Below are 15,375 nucleotides of genomic sequence, written 5' to 3' on the forward strand. Positions count from 1 at the left end.
GAGGTAAAAGCAAATAGCTGTAACAACATTATCTCTGCAGGAGCACTCCAAACAAATATGAGCAAATCAAGATTTCATTTAATTTCAGAGAAGATAATACTGTATCTTTTCTTGAGTTTTAATTACTGCACAAAGTCCCCACTGTTCTGGTGTGAATTGCAGGTCATTACGCCCTTGGTCATAGCAGTTTGCACTTGTTTCCACTGGTGTTTGAATGAGTCAGCGATGTGCAGCTGTAGGATGAAGGGTGGAATGGCCTTAGGAATGCAGGAGTGTGTGTGAAGCAGAAGCTGCTGTAGGGCAAAATCACTGGGTTTTTTTTTTGTTTGTTTGTTTTACTCTAGTTTACGGTACAAATAACGTCAATCTTCATTACATAAATACTGCCTGTCTAGCATGTTCAAACTTGCACCTGTATACTTAAATAGTTGTGCGTTTCTTAAATCTACATAGATGGAGAGATTTCAAAGACACAAATTGAAGAAACATTGAATCCTATTTGGTCTTTTTATAGCACTTTTGTCTGTTTGAGCAACTGTGCAACATCTTGGTACAATTTTCAATTTCTCAGGCTCTGTTTGAGCCTGTGTTATCTTCATTCTGATTTCTCAGGCATCAGCCTTGGCACTGTCAAGAACACTGTTCTGCTCAAGGCCACTCTTTCAGTGTAGTAGAAAGGAGGTGCTTTTGAAAAAGTCTTCAGCAAAGGTCGCTTTAAAATAAATAAATAAATAAGCTTTTATAATTAAAGTGTTAGCAGACTAGAGCAGATAAATGGCAATGTGTCCTAATGTTTCTCCCATACATGTGTTTATAAAAATGTGGAATAGTGCTGAGCTACTTCTAGGCCATTCAGTAGTTTCTTGAACACTAGGATTCTTCTTTTCAGTGGCAGTATTGATTATAAGTACATCATAACTTTATCAAGGATTTAAAAAGAGTGACTAGTTACTCAGACTTTAATGTTTCCTTTATTGGACTTTCATGTTTGGTTGCTCATGGTCTTCAAATCAATGCATGATTTGAAGTTTTCAGAAATATATTTAGTCTGTCATTACCAAAAGTATGATTTCAGTTGCTTAGAGGGTTTTTTCTTCTCACCTATAATTGTTGATGTTGTCAATTTCCAAAGGTGATTTTTAACTTCTTCCCATGCTTTTGGCTGCCATTTAGGGGTGTTGGGAAGTGGAAGAGCACCTCATGCAGTAACATCTGAATTCTATTCCTTTTTCTTATTTGAGTCAGCTTTAGCTGTATCTCAGAGGAGTCTACATACAATGACAATCCATATTTTCTGTGAAGTTGTATATTGGTTCTTGTGGTATTCAACAGTATTAGTTGAATGCTCATGGATAGTCATTTGCAACCAGTATGACACCAAACTCTTCAGGTTGCAGCAGGTTTATATTGGTGGGAGAGGAGAGGAGTAGCTCTGTGTTTTCTGTTGTCCTTCCTTCATCCTTTTGTAGGGTTGCTGGAGCTCCATGCCTGTTTTCCAAGCTTTGTGTATTTTCTTGGCAATATCAGTAAGAAACCTACACATGCAAAAAGACATAATGCTAATAAGAATCTTGTAGCTGGGCTGAAGAAATTGAGGTAATTTCCAAGGACTAGCAGGGAGAGATTAAAGGGTTATACATCTTCAAGGTTGGCCAGCAGAGAGAGAGAGGCATTTCCAGAGGTCGCTAGGGATGCTGAAGAAAGAATGTGTTTCTGGTCAGAACAGCCTCAGAGTAGTGGAGGTCAAGACTGTGATGACTAATTGCTTTTTTTTTTTAAGTGATGTACTGTTACTGGAGAGTATTTATTCTACTACAGTTTCCACACAGTCAATAGAGGATTTTGACTGTTCAGGGGGATGGTTTAATAACATGTTATCAAGTCAGGTTTTTATTTTTTTGTGACTTATTGAAAAAAATACTGAAAGGAGGTTTTTTATTTTTTTTTCATCCTTGCCTCATCTTTGCCTCTTGAGATGAGGTGGCAGAGACTGGCACCGATGTGAATACCAAATTATTTGCATCCCTTCCTTGGGTTCTTTTCTGAAAGAGTATGAAAAAAGCATGAAGACAATACTGTGTCCTGCTGCAGCCCTTAACCAACACCTTACCTTGAGGTGTTCTAAAAACTCTATTCCAGATGACATCCTGACAAAATAAGGAACTGCTTCTCATTAAACATACTTTTTATCTGAATGGAAGTAGGGCTTATCTGATCATTAGGATGCCAAAACGTATAATATAACATAATCTGTGAACCCACAAATTACACAGTACTGCTTGACTTAAGTACAGGCTTTAATTCATATATATAGGAGGTAAAGAGATGCAACTGAAAAAAACTGTAAAATCAAGGTCGTTATGAAGATAAACATTAACATTACTAGAAATGTAATAATATCTGATGAAAGATGAAGAACTTAAAGTTATTGAAACAAACCTTCAGTTGAATTGGTTTGGGAGATGGCAGAGCCTACAGTACTTTTCACCTGGTCTGGTACTTACCTGAAAACATTTAAGTTTTTCTGCAGATGATTTAATACAAAAAGTTAGATTTTGGGGTTCACCTTGTTTATTAAGATGCCTTGGAAGGAAAAATGAAAAGGAAAGGAATTAAAAAAAATAAAGTGTGTGTATATATATATATATATATATATTTCTTTAGGGTTTTGACATGGTGGATTTCCTTTGCTGGGAGCATATGGCATAAAGAAACAAATCATGATTACTAACAGAAAACTGAGATTCAGGCATTAGTTTTGCCATCAGTTCCTAATTATTTGGGCTGATTACTTAATCTCCTGTTTCTCTGCATATAATATGGCAGTCTGTGGTGGAATTGAATTATAGGAAAATACAGTAATTAATCTTTACAATTTGTTGCTCCCCACCATTAAAAGTAACTATATCTTGAAAATGACCTCCAAAATTTGTGCAAAGATGAAGACTTGGGCAGGAGGGGAAGGTGGGGAAGCCCTGCTAGGAGGAAGGTATCTGAGGTAAGAGAGCTGCAGCACGAACTTCCTCTTGCATAACCCAGGCTAGTGAGGAATTGCAGGGTTTCCAATGTGGTGTTGTATAACAGCTTGTTAGACAAAATATATGAAAACATGATAGTACTTATGGAGAGATTTGTCACACCATTCATTTCCTAAAGCCAGATTTCTCAAACGACTTTTGTCATGTGGATGGTACATACAGGGAAGGAAATGTAGGCCCCCTTTTTTTTTCTTCTCTCCTCGTTTCCCTGCTGTATATAGTAGTAAATAGACTGGTTTGTTTTAAAGCCTTTCTGCTTCTTTGATTTTATTTTGGCTTAATTTAGCTGAAAGATCTGTTGCCTTTTTTCTGACAATGGGAACAGCGGAGCCTGCAGCCAGGCTAGTCTGCAGGAGCGTCGTTCGTAAACGCAGCCCAGGGTGAATTCAGGGCTGACTGGCAAAGTGAGCAAGTAAACTAACTGGTAGGCTTATTGCTCGGGTTTGTGCTTTTTGAGTCTGTTGCATCTGCAGTGCTGTTAGACCCTTGGTCCTGAAAGATTCCAGAGACAAGTGAAAAACTAACTGTGAAGTTTTTCAGCAGCATTCAGCATTGGCATGACTTCCCTGTGTTCGTTTGAATGTGAGCAAAGTTTGGCCATGTTTAATGTATTTGCTGAACTGGTTAAGAATGGGATTTTTTTCCAGTCAAATTGCATGGTGTTAGGAAAAGAAAACATTTTTATTTTTAGCAACTTCCTTTTCCTTTTCCCTCTGTAATTTCACCCCTGTTTTCTCTGTTATGTTTATACATATTTTATGAGCATATGGTTACCAGCCTTTCCCTTTTTTGTATATTGGCTAGGAAAAAGTCTCAGGGACCAAATTCCATTTGCACTGGATTTGGCAGCATTATTCCTTTTAATTTAACTGGGAATGGAATTTGACCATGATAAATATTGTAATAATGTGAAGCAGCAACTCATGACACAGCCTGGACAGCTGAGCACCATCACATTAGGAGAATCTTTAGGGACGAGGCTTAGAAGCAGGAAGGCTCTGCTTTGCCACTTTATTTTGTTCCAGATTAAAGGATGTTAGGGGACAAGACTAAAACCTAGTATAAGACAGTAGCTTAGTTTCAGCTTATATACAATTAAATTCAAAAAACAACAGTGAACTTAGAGACTGTATTCTGGGTTGGTAGATTCTAGCGTCACCCAACTTCTACATATTTGAAGCTATTTATTAAGTTTCCTAAGTTACATCATCATAACGACCACTGAACAGGATTCTGTTTCTAGATTTATGAGACGTATGTTGGCCATGTGACAAACTGGATTGCCATATCAAGCCCATGATCCCTTTACAAGTTTGCAAGGTTTTCAGTGTGCCAGTTAGTTACGTGCTTGCATTTAAGGCAGCACCGTGTATGTCGTCTTAGATTCTGTAGAAAACATCCAAGCCTATGCTGCAAATTCTATTAACCTGCTAGTTTTCAAACAAAAACAAATGTACAAAACCCTTTGCATGTATGTGTTTATTTTTATTCTTTTTTACAGAAGCAGTTGTAGTTGATCACATGGCTCTTCTCTTAGTCTTCTGTGCCTTTGGGAATTTTTGTCATTGGTACTTATAAAAAAACCTGCAAAGAGATCAGTTATCTTTAAAATGAGACAATGACATGATTACCTGGTTTTCAAATAATCATAGCGTTGAAATTATGATAATTTTGAGAAGTTTGTAAAAGAGTGCAAGAACCATATTTATTTTTCAAAAAGTAAAATTACCCTATTGCAAATCCATGAAAATTTTGCTTTATTTATAAGAAAAATGAATGTTTACTTTCTTTCTATTTTCTTGCGTTACCAATGCCATCTCAATGCTATCCTTAGAAGTAGCTTAAATAGGAAGTCATTTAAGCAAAGAAATAAATTTAGAAGCTCTTGAGAGAGCTCTTCTTTTAATTTTTTTGAAATGTTTTAGGTGGTATGTAACTGTTTTAAATGTCATTTTCCATAAGATTGATTGTTTTCACTTTGCTTAAAACTCTATAGTGAATTTTATTTCCCAAATGAATTACTAGAGATTCCACTACTGATCTTCTAGAGGCAATCAGTGGTTTATATTTTTGTCAAAAGTTAGATAACATAGGCCATGTAGCTATAACACACGAACTATTTTTAGCTTGGATTTTAACATAAACTAGTAGCCTAATGCTCATATAAATGCATCTCTTCAGTATAAGAAATAATTGGACTCACTGTTTGATTTTTTCTTTTCTTTCTTTTTTTTTTTTTTTTGTGTCCTTCCCTCTTTTGCCCCATTTTCTTACAGAGATCAGAATATCCTGGATCCTACGCTGGAGTATGTTAAGGTATGGTACCAGTTCTTACCCTCCGAATATTTTATTGGGTATGTAACCAGCATTGCCACAGCATTTCTGGTCCTTTGTAGTCAAATAGTGCTTCTGTCTATCTTCTGTTACAGAAAAACTAACTGTATGCATCAGACTCTTTTCTGCATGTTTCAGTGATACTTGGGGCCATTGTGTTTTGGAGGTATATTGTATTTTGATATTGAAGCCTCTTTTCAGTTACATGCTGAATACCTATTATCTTGCCTTTGTTAACATTAAAAGAATCTAAATATTAAAACTGCCATTATTTCATCTCTCATCCAAAATATTGTACCTTAATAATGCCTGTGTTAATTCACACAAAAACTCTGTTCTAATTCACTCTGAAATCTGAGCATATTGGGCAGTAGTTCTAGGTGTTCTTCAAGGGACTTGCTCTGTCCTTTTAAATGCTCTCTGTAGAACGTGTAATATAACTGGAATCCTGGCAAAATTGTATATCCTTGTGTTTTCATTTGCACAAGATGAGAGTTCTGAAAAAAAATTCTTAGAGTAAATCAAAAATACTCTGGAGCGTTCATAAATTTTATTCAAAAATCAATCCTGTATTGTCAATATAGAAACTTTTGAAGAAACCTTAGGGACGTGATTCTGTCCTGAGAGTCTCTTGCAATGTGGTATGTCTGTAATTTGCACTGAATTAGTACTGTTCGTCATGGTTAACTTAAGTGAATATTATTTCTCAGATCCTTGAAAGAATCTGGCTTATAAATCATGTGTCTCTACAACGGGATTCTTTAATTGTTGGGCTTTTTTCCTGCCTTCTGAGAGATTTTAGTCCTATGAAAAGTACCTGATAAACTGCGTTATCCTCCTTTACTGGAGGATATTGCTGTAGCTATTCATGTGGACAGTCTAAATTTTTGCTTTAGGTTAGAAGTCAAGTGAGGAAGAGACTGAGGAGAGACAGTAGCAAAAGGTTGAAGAGGAAATGCCAAAGTCAACAGGGAACTGCTGCTAGAATTTCCTTTGTGGGTGTGCGTAGCCCAGGCCAGCAGAGAGGTTAGGGCTCAAGGTTCATACAAGGACTAAACCGGGAGGGAGAGTAATGCAGTGTTGAGAGGGGACTGCCAAAGGGAAATGCCAAGCATTGATTTGCCTGGAAGTTTGGAGGGGTCCTCTGTTGGGCTCTCAGCCTGGGGTTAGGGTGGAGGTTAAAATTAGGATTTGGAAGAAGAGAAGGGGAAGAGCAGATCTGAGAGGTGCGTGGAAAAGGGGCTGCCAAAGGACTCTGCGGACTGTTGCCGGAAGGCCACTCCGACCATTGGGCAGCTCAGTGCTGTGAGGGCCCTGGCCTCGGGCCCAGCCAAATGTTGGCATTTGGCAAGGCAGCCTTCTGAGCCGGAGAAAGCTGAGAGCTTCTGGAAGAGCGCGGTAGAAGAGGGGATGCCAAAGGCAACAAAGTGATGGACGTGTTAATTGCTAAATTTAATTTACTGTGTGTCTTGCACTATTCTGTACGGAGTATGTTGTTACATTTTTAATAATATGGCCAAGTAGAAGGCAGAGCTTTTATTTGCCAATTCATCAATATGTATGTCTTGTCTTGTTGCAGCAAGTTTTCTATTATAAATGTGGTTTCTGATCTTTTCAGCTCTTCTAGCAGAAGCATGTCTTGGACTCTTGTCAATAGCTGTGGTGTTAAGCTTAGTTATTAAAACTTCGATGTTAGGGAGGAAAGCCTGGGGAAAAGAGACTTACGAGGGACAAGGCAATGGATGCCCTCACCTTCTTTTCTCCTTCCTCTTTCAAAGCTTTTTCCATCTACATCCCTAGCTTTAGTGAGCTGTGAGTTAGTTTGATCCACAGTTTAATGGCCTGAAAATAGGAATTCTGGAGAGGAAATGCTTGGGTTCCTAAATCACACCTTCAAAAAAAAATGCAGAAATTGCTTTCTAAATATACCCTGCCCCCCCCCMAAAAAAAACAACAAAAAAACAACTTTTGGCTGTGATATTTATGGTTACTAACAAAACTGGTTCCAGAAGTGTATTATTAATCAAAATTATCAGCAATGTCAAATAAAGGAGGACTCCTATCAATAATTTGTTACCAGTTTGCTTTGACTGTAAAGCATATACTTGAATTAATAACAAAGGGATCTTGGAACCTTTAAGTGGATCCTAAAGTTTCATCAAGTATGTGCTCATTATCTTCTATAACTTGCCTTATGATATCTATCATGTTCATGTTTATAAAATTTCCAGCTCCTTGAATAAATGATGCTGGCAGTGTGAAGTCAGGGGTAAACTACTAAGCAGTAAGCTACTCAAGTTGCAAAGTTTAAAGAATAGATTTCTGTAGCATCTCACTGTGTTTTTACCAACATTGCTATTTGCACAAGTTTGACAAGAAACACAAACTGTGTATTTAGTCTGAATAAGTGGGTTTGGTGCCTGTTGGATAGGCTTTGATAGGTGTCTGTTAAGTGATAGTAAAATAATAAATACCTTTAAATGGAGAAGAGATGGTAAGAGAAGAGAGAAAAAGCAACAAGAGCGCTTTTGGTAATCCCATCTTGCTGATTCAGGATATCAAAGTTTTGAGAGCCAGATTCATGTGTCTGATGCACAGGAAAATACAGGTGTGTTGTCTCTAGGCAGAGAATTGTTGAGTGACTGACTGAAAACACATATAAACTTGAATGTTAAGCATCTATGATGTATCAAGTATACATCAAAGGAAATGCTAGAACAAACTAATTGCACACAAAGTCTTAATATTGGTTCTTGTTTGTCTCATCTTGTTGTTCTTCTAAAAGAAGAGAGACTTGGGCTTAATTTAGCTTGCATAAACTGCATTATGTTGAAAGTAGTACATGATACAAATTGTATCGGTAAGTTGTGTTGGGACGGTCAGCATGCTGGTAATTCTACCCAAGAGTTGCAGTCCCAAGTGAAGTGGACTAATAGTACCTGGCTTTTTTGAAAGATCCACAACTAGGAGCAATCAAATAGGTGCTATCCTCGTAGCTGATCCACGTTACCAGGCTGTACAGGCATTCAATTTCAACACAGGCAGCTGGTTTTAAAAGGTAGTTTTAAACAAGGATGCTGGTCCCAGAGCTGATCTTACAAGTACACAGATGCAATTGAGCACTTTTTTTGCAGTGATGCAAACATGCTACATGAGTTTGTTGTGGGTCCCATAAGAAAGAAGTTGAATGTTTGTTCAGAATGTGCTCCTGCTGGGAAGTGAGCAACAGCTCTTAAAAATTGGATTCTACTGTAAATAGGATGGGGAGAAGTCAATTGGTATGAGGAAAAATAACATGGTTATTTTTTGATTTAATGTGCTGTGTTTCACAGCAAAAGGAGTATCATGGTGATTATCATGGCAGCAGCAACTGCTAGCAGGCATTGTCATAAAGGGCAGAGAGACTGGTGGTAAACTTAAAAGCTGTCTATCCATTTTATTTTCATACAAACCTTTCTTTGCTAGAATCTGCTGATTAGAAGTGAAATAAATAATTCCTTGTGTTTCGAAATACTCTGGCCAGAGCAAAGGCAAAATAAATCAATTTTCCTTCTGTTTTATTCTGTTCAAGATACAAGACAGAGAGCACTGATTATGGAATTAATCCTCTGAAGACATTCTTTTAGAGAATGCTCTCTATAGATGTACTGTAGTTTCTAATACATGAATCTAAATTAAAGCTCACAAATGGCAGTTTCGTGCATCTTGAATATTGATGTATTAGATCATTCAGTACATAAAGAGAACTAATTATGCAAAGCAAGTTCTAAGGGAAAAATGTACTGATTTGCTGGAGTCTGAGTACTGAAGTGTCCATATGACTTCAACCCTTCCTTTGTTTTCACAGTGCTGCTGAAACCATGGTCACAGTTAAATGGCTCTTTCAAGAAACCCTTTTATGGTAGAAGTGAAAACAGGCCAGACTGCTTTGAGTCAGGCTGCTAAGTCGTGAAAGAGATTTACAGACACAATAGCACGTTGTACATTCTGTGAGATTTTTACAAGTTTTATGAGCCAAATAATAGGTCCATTGGTAGTCTCAGCAGGTTCCTCCTGTGCCCCAAGTCTGCAATCCAGAGAACAAACTCGGCAGGGGAGAAAGGATCAAATGCTGACAACTTTGAGTGTGTCAGAGAACTTTTGTGAGTTGTTTTGATCATATTCATGCGAACTAAATATAGCTTTCCATTCCATTCCTACCCACGGTAAATACTTTAGAATCTTTTTAATAGAGGTGTATACTGTAATCATTAAGGCTATATCAGGGTGGAAGGAAAGAAAAATGCATTTCTCTCTTCCTTTCATGGAAACCTTGCAAAGTATTTCCTGTGAAAGTGTGCTAATAGCTGCAGAGATACTCATCAGCTCACCACTGATGAGTACAACTATGTCCTGAGATTTTGGAGATGCATTTTAATCCATTAGTGGAAGAACTGCAAAATTTATGACTGATTGTCTGCTGAGCATGGTCATGAGGGAAGTTTATATTTAGATTTGGATTTGATAAAACTGTCACTGGTGTAAGGAAGTTAGAGCTGCAGAAAAAAACGTTATTCCTTTGTGAAGGAATACCCCATTCTGCTGAAGGGTACTTGTTTGTCTCAGCCCCGTACTGTTCATTTTACCCTGGTTTTATTCCTTCCCAATTTTGTTAGAAAGCAAACATCCATGTTATTGTCATTTATGAGGGCTTTTGTGATTGCCCCTGAAAATGAAATTTTGATGATGTTCCAATGAGTTGGTCTTATCAGTAGCTTTGCAGGGTGGTGCATTTGTGTATTTAACTCAGCTTCAGGGAACTTTAATCATGTGAGGAAGCTTACTGCTGCACAGTTGGTGTAGTTAATTGCATAAATTCATCATATTACAGATGCCAAAAGTTTACATTCTTTTTTTCCAAATTACAAAGATCTCATTTTTTTATTTTTCTTGTACAGGTTCTGGCAGGAATTGTGATTCTTTGCTGACATTGAGCTGCTTGGGTTATATGTGTGGGTAGTTGACCATCGTCGTTCCAATGGGTGTGCCAAGAGTGGAATTTGGGAAGAGCGCTATCAGATTGGAAGTGTGTGCATATGGACGTTTGGGGAAGTTTGGAAAAATCTTAGCATGACAAGTAGCCACAGTTTGGGAAAGAATATTGAAAGGTATTGAAATTTCATCGAAAGGACCCTTTTTAGACAGGGAAATATATTAGATAAATCCCCACTCCATTGGAAAACTTTCTGAGTTCAGGGTATGCCTTGTTATGAGCTGCTACGTATCACTCTCCTGTGGAGGCTTGCCTGTTGAGATGCGAGTTACAACCTGCGAGCAGAAAGTTTGTCAGGTTTTTGCCTTGTTTGACCGTGTTATACATTAAGTATCTGAGCTTGGAGAAGGCCTCACAGACTAAAGCACCAAATGATTGGGAGATTCCTTTTAAATCAAAAACTTTTTTTTTTTTTTTTTTTTGCAACTGTGACAGAGACAACAGCATCATGAAGCAAGGAAGCATTAGCTGCAATGTATTTTGATAAGGAGAAAAGGAGTATGCCTGTAGAGCTGACTTTCATTTTACATGTTTCTTTTTTGTCATCGTGCAATTGGCATCCAACTAGAAGATGCTTACTCGTGCCAATGTTTCATTAAGATATATTTATATTTTTCCATGTTTATCTACTTAGTAGGAATTTCAGTTTCAGAAGCATCACTCAACAGCAGTCACCTCTTGTATATAAGCAGTATAATTCATAAAGAAATATCCTGTTAATTCTAATCTAATTTAAAGTTAAATACATTGATTTATCTGTCTTCTCAATGAAAAAAATCTTTAGGTTTGAGGCTTGAAGGGTATCTGATGGTTGCACGCTGCCCTCTGCTGCGTATCTGGAGAAGGACACTAACTGTATTTTTTTAATAGTCATGGCTGTTAAAAATTACATTTTTCATAATAATTTCATAACTATTAAAAAAACCCTCTCTGGCCTGGTTGTTGAAAGTTGATTGTTTTTTCTCTGGATGCATGGAATGGTGAAGAAAGACTTTTTTACCCCCTTAATTTATAGAAGTAGGTCCTAGAGGGAACTTGAGAAATTCTTTGTTGGGGTATCACTGAGATTATTAGAATAGATGTTTTTCTGATTTGTTCAAAACCTCCAGTAGAAGAGATTCTGTAGCCTCCCAAGATAAACTGTTCTACTTCCCATGCTAGATCAGTCTTAACAGTCTTTTCATTGTTACTGGTGGGAAAGGTTTTCCTGGTATGTAATGTCATCTTTGTTGCAAATACAGGTGATTGGGTTTTGGCCATCTGTCTTTTTCTTTCCTTGATGGAATTTTCTAATGGAGTAAGTCTTGACTGTTGCAATAAACTGGACAAATTGTCTGTTCTGTAGTTTTAATCCTGTTCTAGTAGTATTAAAGTTTGGAGTAGTAGAATTCTTTTCCTGAGCCTCATACCAGTCTTTGTTCTTACAACTTGTGCCCTTCTTCTATTTAGAAATGGCAACTATTTCTTTAAGTATGTATGGTAGTCCACTGTTACTCCTAAAAGCTTTCAGCAGACCCGGAGACTTTCAAAGATGACTTAAGAAGTTGCGTATCTAATTGAATTCAAAAACTCTTAAGTAGTTAATTCCCCTAAACTCATTTTATGAATCTTGCTCCATCTATTCAGAGTTAATGAAAACTTGTTTTATTTGATAGCTTACAGTTATCCATAATTACTGGTGGAATTTTACACACAGGTTTCAAATACATCTTTTCCCATGTTTAGCTGTGTTTGGCCAACAGGCTAGTCTCTGAAAAGATGGTGGAGTCAGCAGTTCGGTAATCTTTCAGGTGCAGAATGAGCAAAATCTGAGCTGGTGTTTCCAGTAAATATGCTGGCAGTGTGATTTTGCAGCTGCTCAAGTCTACTGTCCTAATCCATGTTTTCCTAGCAGAGAAATTCCCAAGTTAGCCTGTTCCTGTTTGGGGAATTTTTGTTCTTTCCAAGCCCCCAATTTCTGAATGACCTGACTAGCTCTAAGATCTGTTTGGGTGTTGCTGCTGTTGTTGTTGTTGTTTTTGTTTTAATACTGTGAATAATTCTGAACAAAAGGAAATTTGTGCCTTTTTACATTTTTCTTTGTGAGTGATAATCCTCATTTGAATTCAGTCAAGTGAATAGTGTCTTTCTAATTATTCTGGCCTTCATTATGAAGTCTTTTAGCAGTGGCTCTTGCATTTCCCAGAGGCTGAAGTAGGTTTAGGACATTTAGTGTATGTATCTTTCATAATGCTTAGTATATTTGGGGTAAATCTAAAATGATGATTCTTCTTTGAGCACATGTATTTATTCTAGTTGCATGCTACAGATTAATCTTACGTCTGTCCTCTTGTTATAAATTTGACCCTGTTAATGACTGTACTTTAGTTCATATATATTTCTACTCATTAACTCTTAAATTCTGTTTGATCTGTAATCATCAAAAGCTGCTACATTTACTGAGATTGCAGTGGCTGAACTTTGAGCTGACGTCTGTCTATAGAATTACATTGCTCTAATTTCCATGGTACCAGTATTAATACTAGTGCCAATACCAATAATTACCTAGTTGATAATTTCAGTATCCTGGTGAGCTCAGTAACTATTATCAACCCATATTCCCAGATGGAGATACAGATAAACTGGAAAGGCCTGAATCATAAACACAGGCCAGAAGTTTTGAGGTACAAAGAAAGCACAGTTTCATACTAAAAATATCATTTTTATTTTGTCTCCAGAGTTCTTGTGAAACTTGGATTTAAATGAAATACCCCTTTGTCTCCAAAATATTAATGTCTCTGGATTTCAAATGCTGACAGTTATATGTTGCTATTGATAATATCCTCAAGTCAAAATGATGGTGTCAGTGAAAGAAGGCAGTAGTGGTAGATGATATGTATTTACTTTTCAAAGGAGGGGAAAAAAAAGTGTGGATTTTGCTTATAAGATGTCTGGTTCACCTTGATACGCGATTCATTTTTCTTGCATGTAGAGTTACTATACGCTTCTATTAGATACTGTGATTGTTGAAGTGACCGATCATTTGTGGCAAACAGTGCTTTCCCATATTGAATTGAACCAAGGTGTGTGATCCTGGACCTGATCCACTGCATTGCAGTAGGTACTATATCACCTCTTGCCGAAAAAGAGCATGCCATTTCCCACAAAAGCAGTACAGATGGGGAAGAAAAAAAGTGCTGAATTATAGTACTGCTATGCCTGATTTCTCCCACCTCATCTGCAGTGTACATTTTATCTCTTCTTGGTAAGAGCAAAACCGTGCATGATGAAAAGGATTGAAGATTTTGGATTGGAGAATAAGCAGTACAGTGCAAAAAAAAATGTAACTGGCTGGGAAAGAAAACCATACCTGCTTTACGTTTTCAAATTCTGTACGAACACTAATGCAGTTGACACAAGGAGCAAAAAAGCATCTTTCTGTCTGTCTGATGGCATCACCTGGAATTCTTATAGCTTATGATAGACTGTTGTAGACATATAAGAATGTATATAAAAGATACAAGTTCCACATAGAATTTTGCTTCTTTTCATGTGAGATGATTGAACCATTAATAACTGGGGACATGACTGCAGTCTACCATGTTTTGTGTTGATATTTTCTTAATTGTTACTAAGCTGTGTCTGTTCTACAGAACACCTCTTATTTTTCTCTTTTCATTTTAGGCTTTCAGACCTGTCTTGTTCTATAGCAGTCATGCTTTTAAGGTGATACTTGCTGATGAGTCTGGGTTCTTTCCATAATCTTGAAGATGGACTAAAAGCAAAAGTTGACTGGGACATGAAAATGTTTATGCTTGATTCCTTCATAATGACACCTGACTGAAGTTGATTTTGTAATGTCTGTAAATCTATTGTGAACCACAAGGAGGAGTGACTGTATAGCTTGTGGAAGGCAAATTACAGTAAGCATTTCAGATAGTGTAACTAAACAAGGCTTATGGAGGTAAAGCTCCTAATCTCCTGGAGTTGTGCTTATAGTTACTAGTCAGAATAAGACTTGGCCCACTGTGTGCGTCTGTACATCTGGCCTCTTGTGGGAGGCATGCTGATGGGTATGCTCTGGCCCACTGAGAGGGCAGCAGAGGGAGCCCAATTAGAAATACCTTTCGGTTGGGAAGCCATCTGTTCTGTATGCTGTCAAAGGAGCAGGATTTTGCTGCCTGAGGATTTTGTATGTTGGATACTAATAGGTACTAAGCACCTGAACAAATGAGGGAGTATAATGTTTGGGTGTTCATATTCTGGCTATCTAGTATACCCTGAGGTCTTTTGCCTCCTTTCCCTTAAATCTTTCTATTAGTAAACCGCTGAAAGGGCAGTACATGAACTGAGATAAGCTTGCTGCTTTTAATTCAATTTTGTCAAAGTGTATTGTGCAAAAATGTGGAAAAGAGGCAGGCCTCTTCAAATTCATGCCTGCTGATAAAGACTTTGAAAAACCTAGCTCCTGCAGAGCCCAAATGACTTGTGGGTTTGGTTTTCAAAAATGTTACTCATCCAACATCTCTCTCCATAAATGGGAGGTATTTGGGAGTGGGGGTATTCAGGAGTTGTAGATAAATAGCTGATTTTGAGATGCCTCCACTTATTCTGGTGCAATAACAAAAATTTTTCATCCTTGAATAACAGTTGAAATTGGAGTAATGTCAGACAAATAAAACATTTTACTTTGGCAGGACTGGGGAGGCTTCCAAACGCAGGAATCTGAAGTTAGCAATTTTCTTAATGGGTCCTTTTTATAGGCAAGAGAACTCTTGTACAAAGTCCAGAAAGCTTAAGTTACACTAACGACAGCTAAATCAGCAGGAAAGGGAAGAAAATATGAGCCAGAAATCATGAGCTCATTCTGAACAAAAGGAATTAGTGCCTTTTTACATTTTTCTTTTTTTTCCCTCCAATCTAAGGAATAAATTGAAGTAAAGAAGGGGGAGGCATTATAAAATTGCTTTGTTTGTACGCAGGTTGTCAGAC

General features: G+C 37.4%; 1 protein-coding gene across 9 annotated transcripts in view; it reads left to right on the forward strand.

The window, feature by feature from the left end:
* Positions 1–15,375, forward strand: part of BCAR3 (BCAR3, NSP family adaptor protein) — a 121,994-nt gene that overhangs the window by 70,969 nt on the left and 35,650 nt on the right. For all 9 annotated transcript variants that reach the window (XM_026057489.1, XM_026057497.1, XM_026057498.1 and 6 more), the window contains one exon: positions 5,315–5,354. In XM_026057489.1, the coding sequence (XP_025913274.1) occupies positions 5,315–5,354 (40 nt within the window). The remainder of the gene's footprint in view (positions 1–5,314; positions 5,355–15,375) is intronic.

The sequence above is a fragment of the Apteryx rowi genome, unplaced genomic scaffold, assembly GCF_003343035.1.
Source record: "Apteryx rowi isolate R43461 unplaced genomic scaffold, aptRow1 scaffold_14, whole genome shotgun sequence".
NCBI lineage: Eukaryota > Metazoa > Chordata > Aves > Apterygiformes > Apterygidae > Apteryx > Apteryx rowi.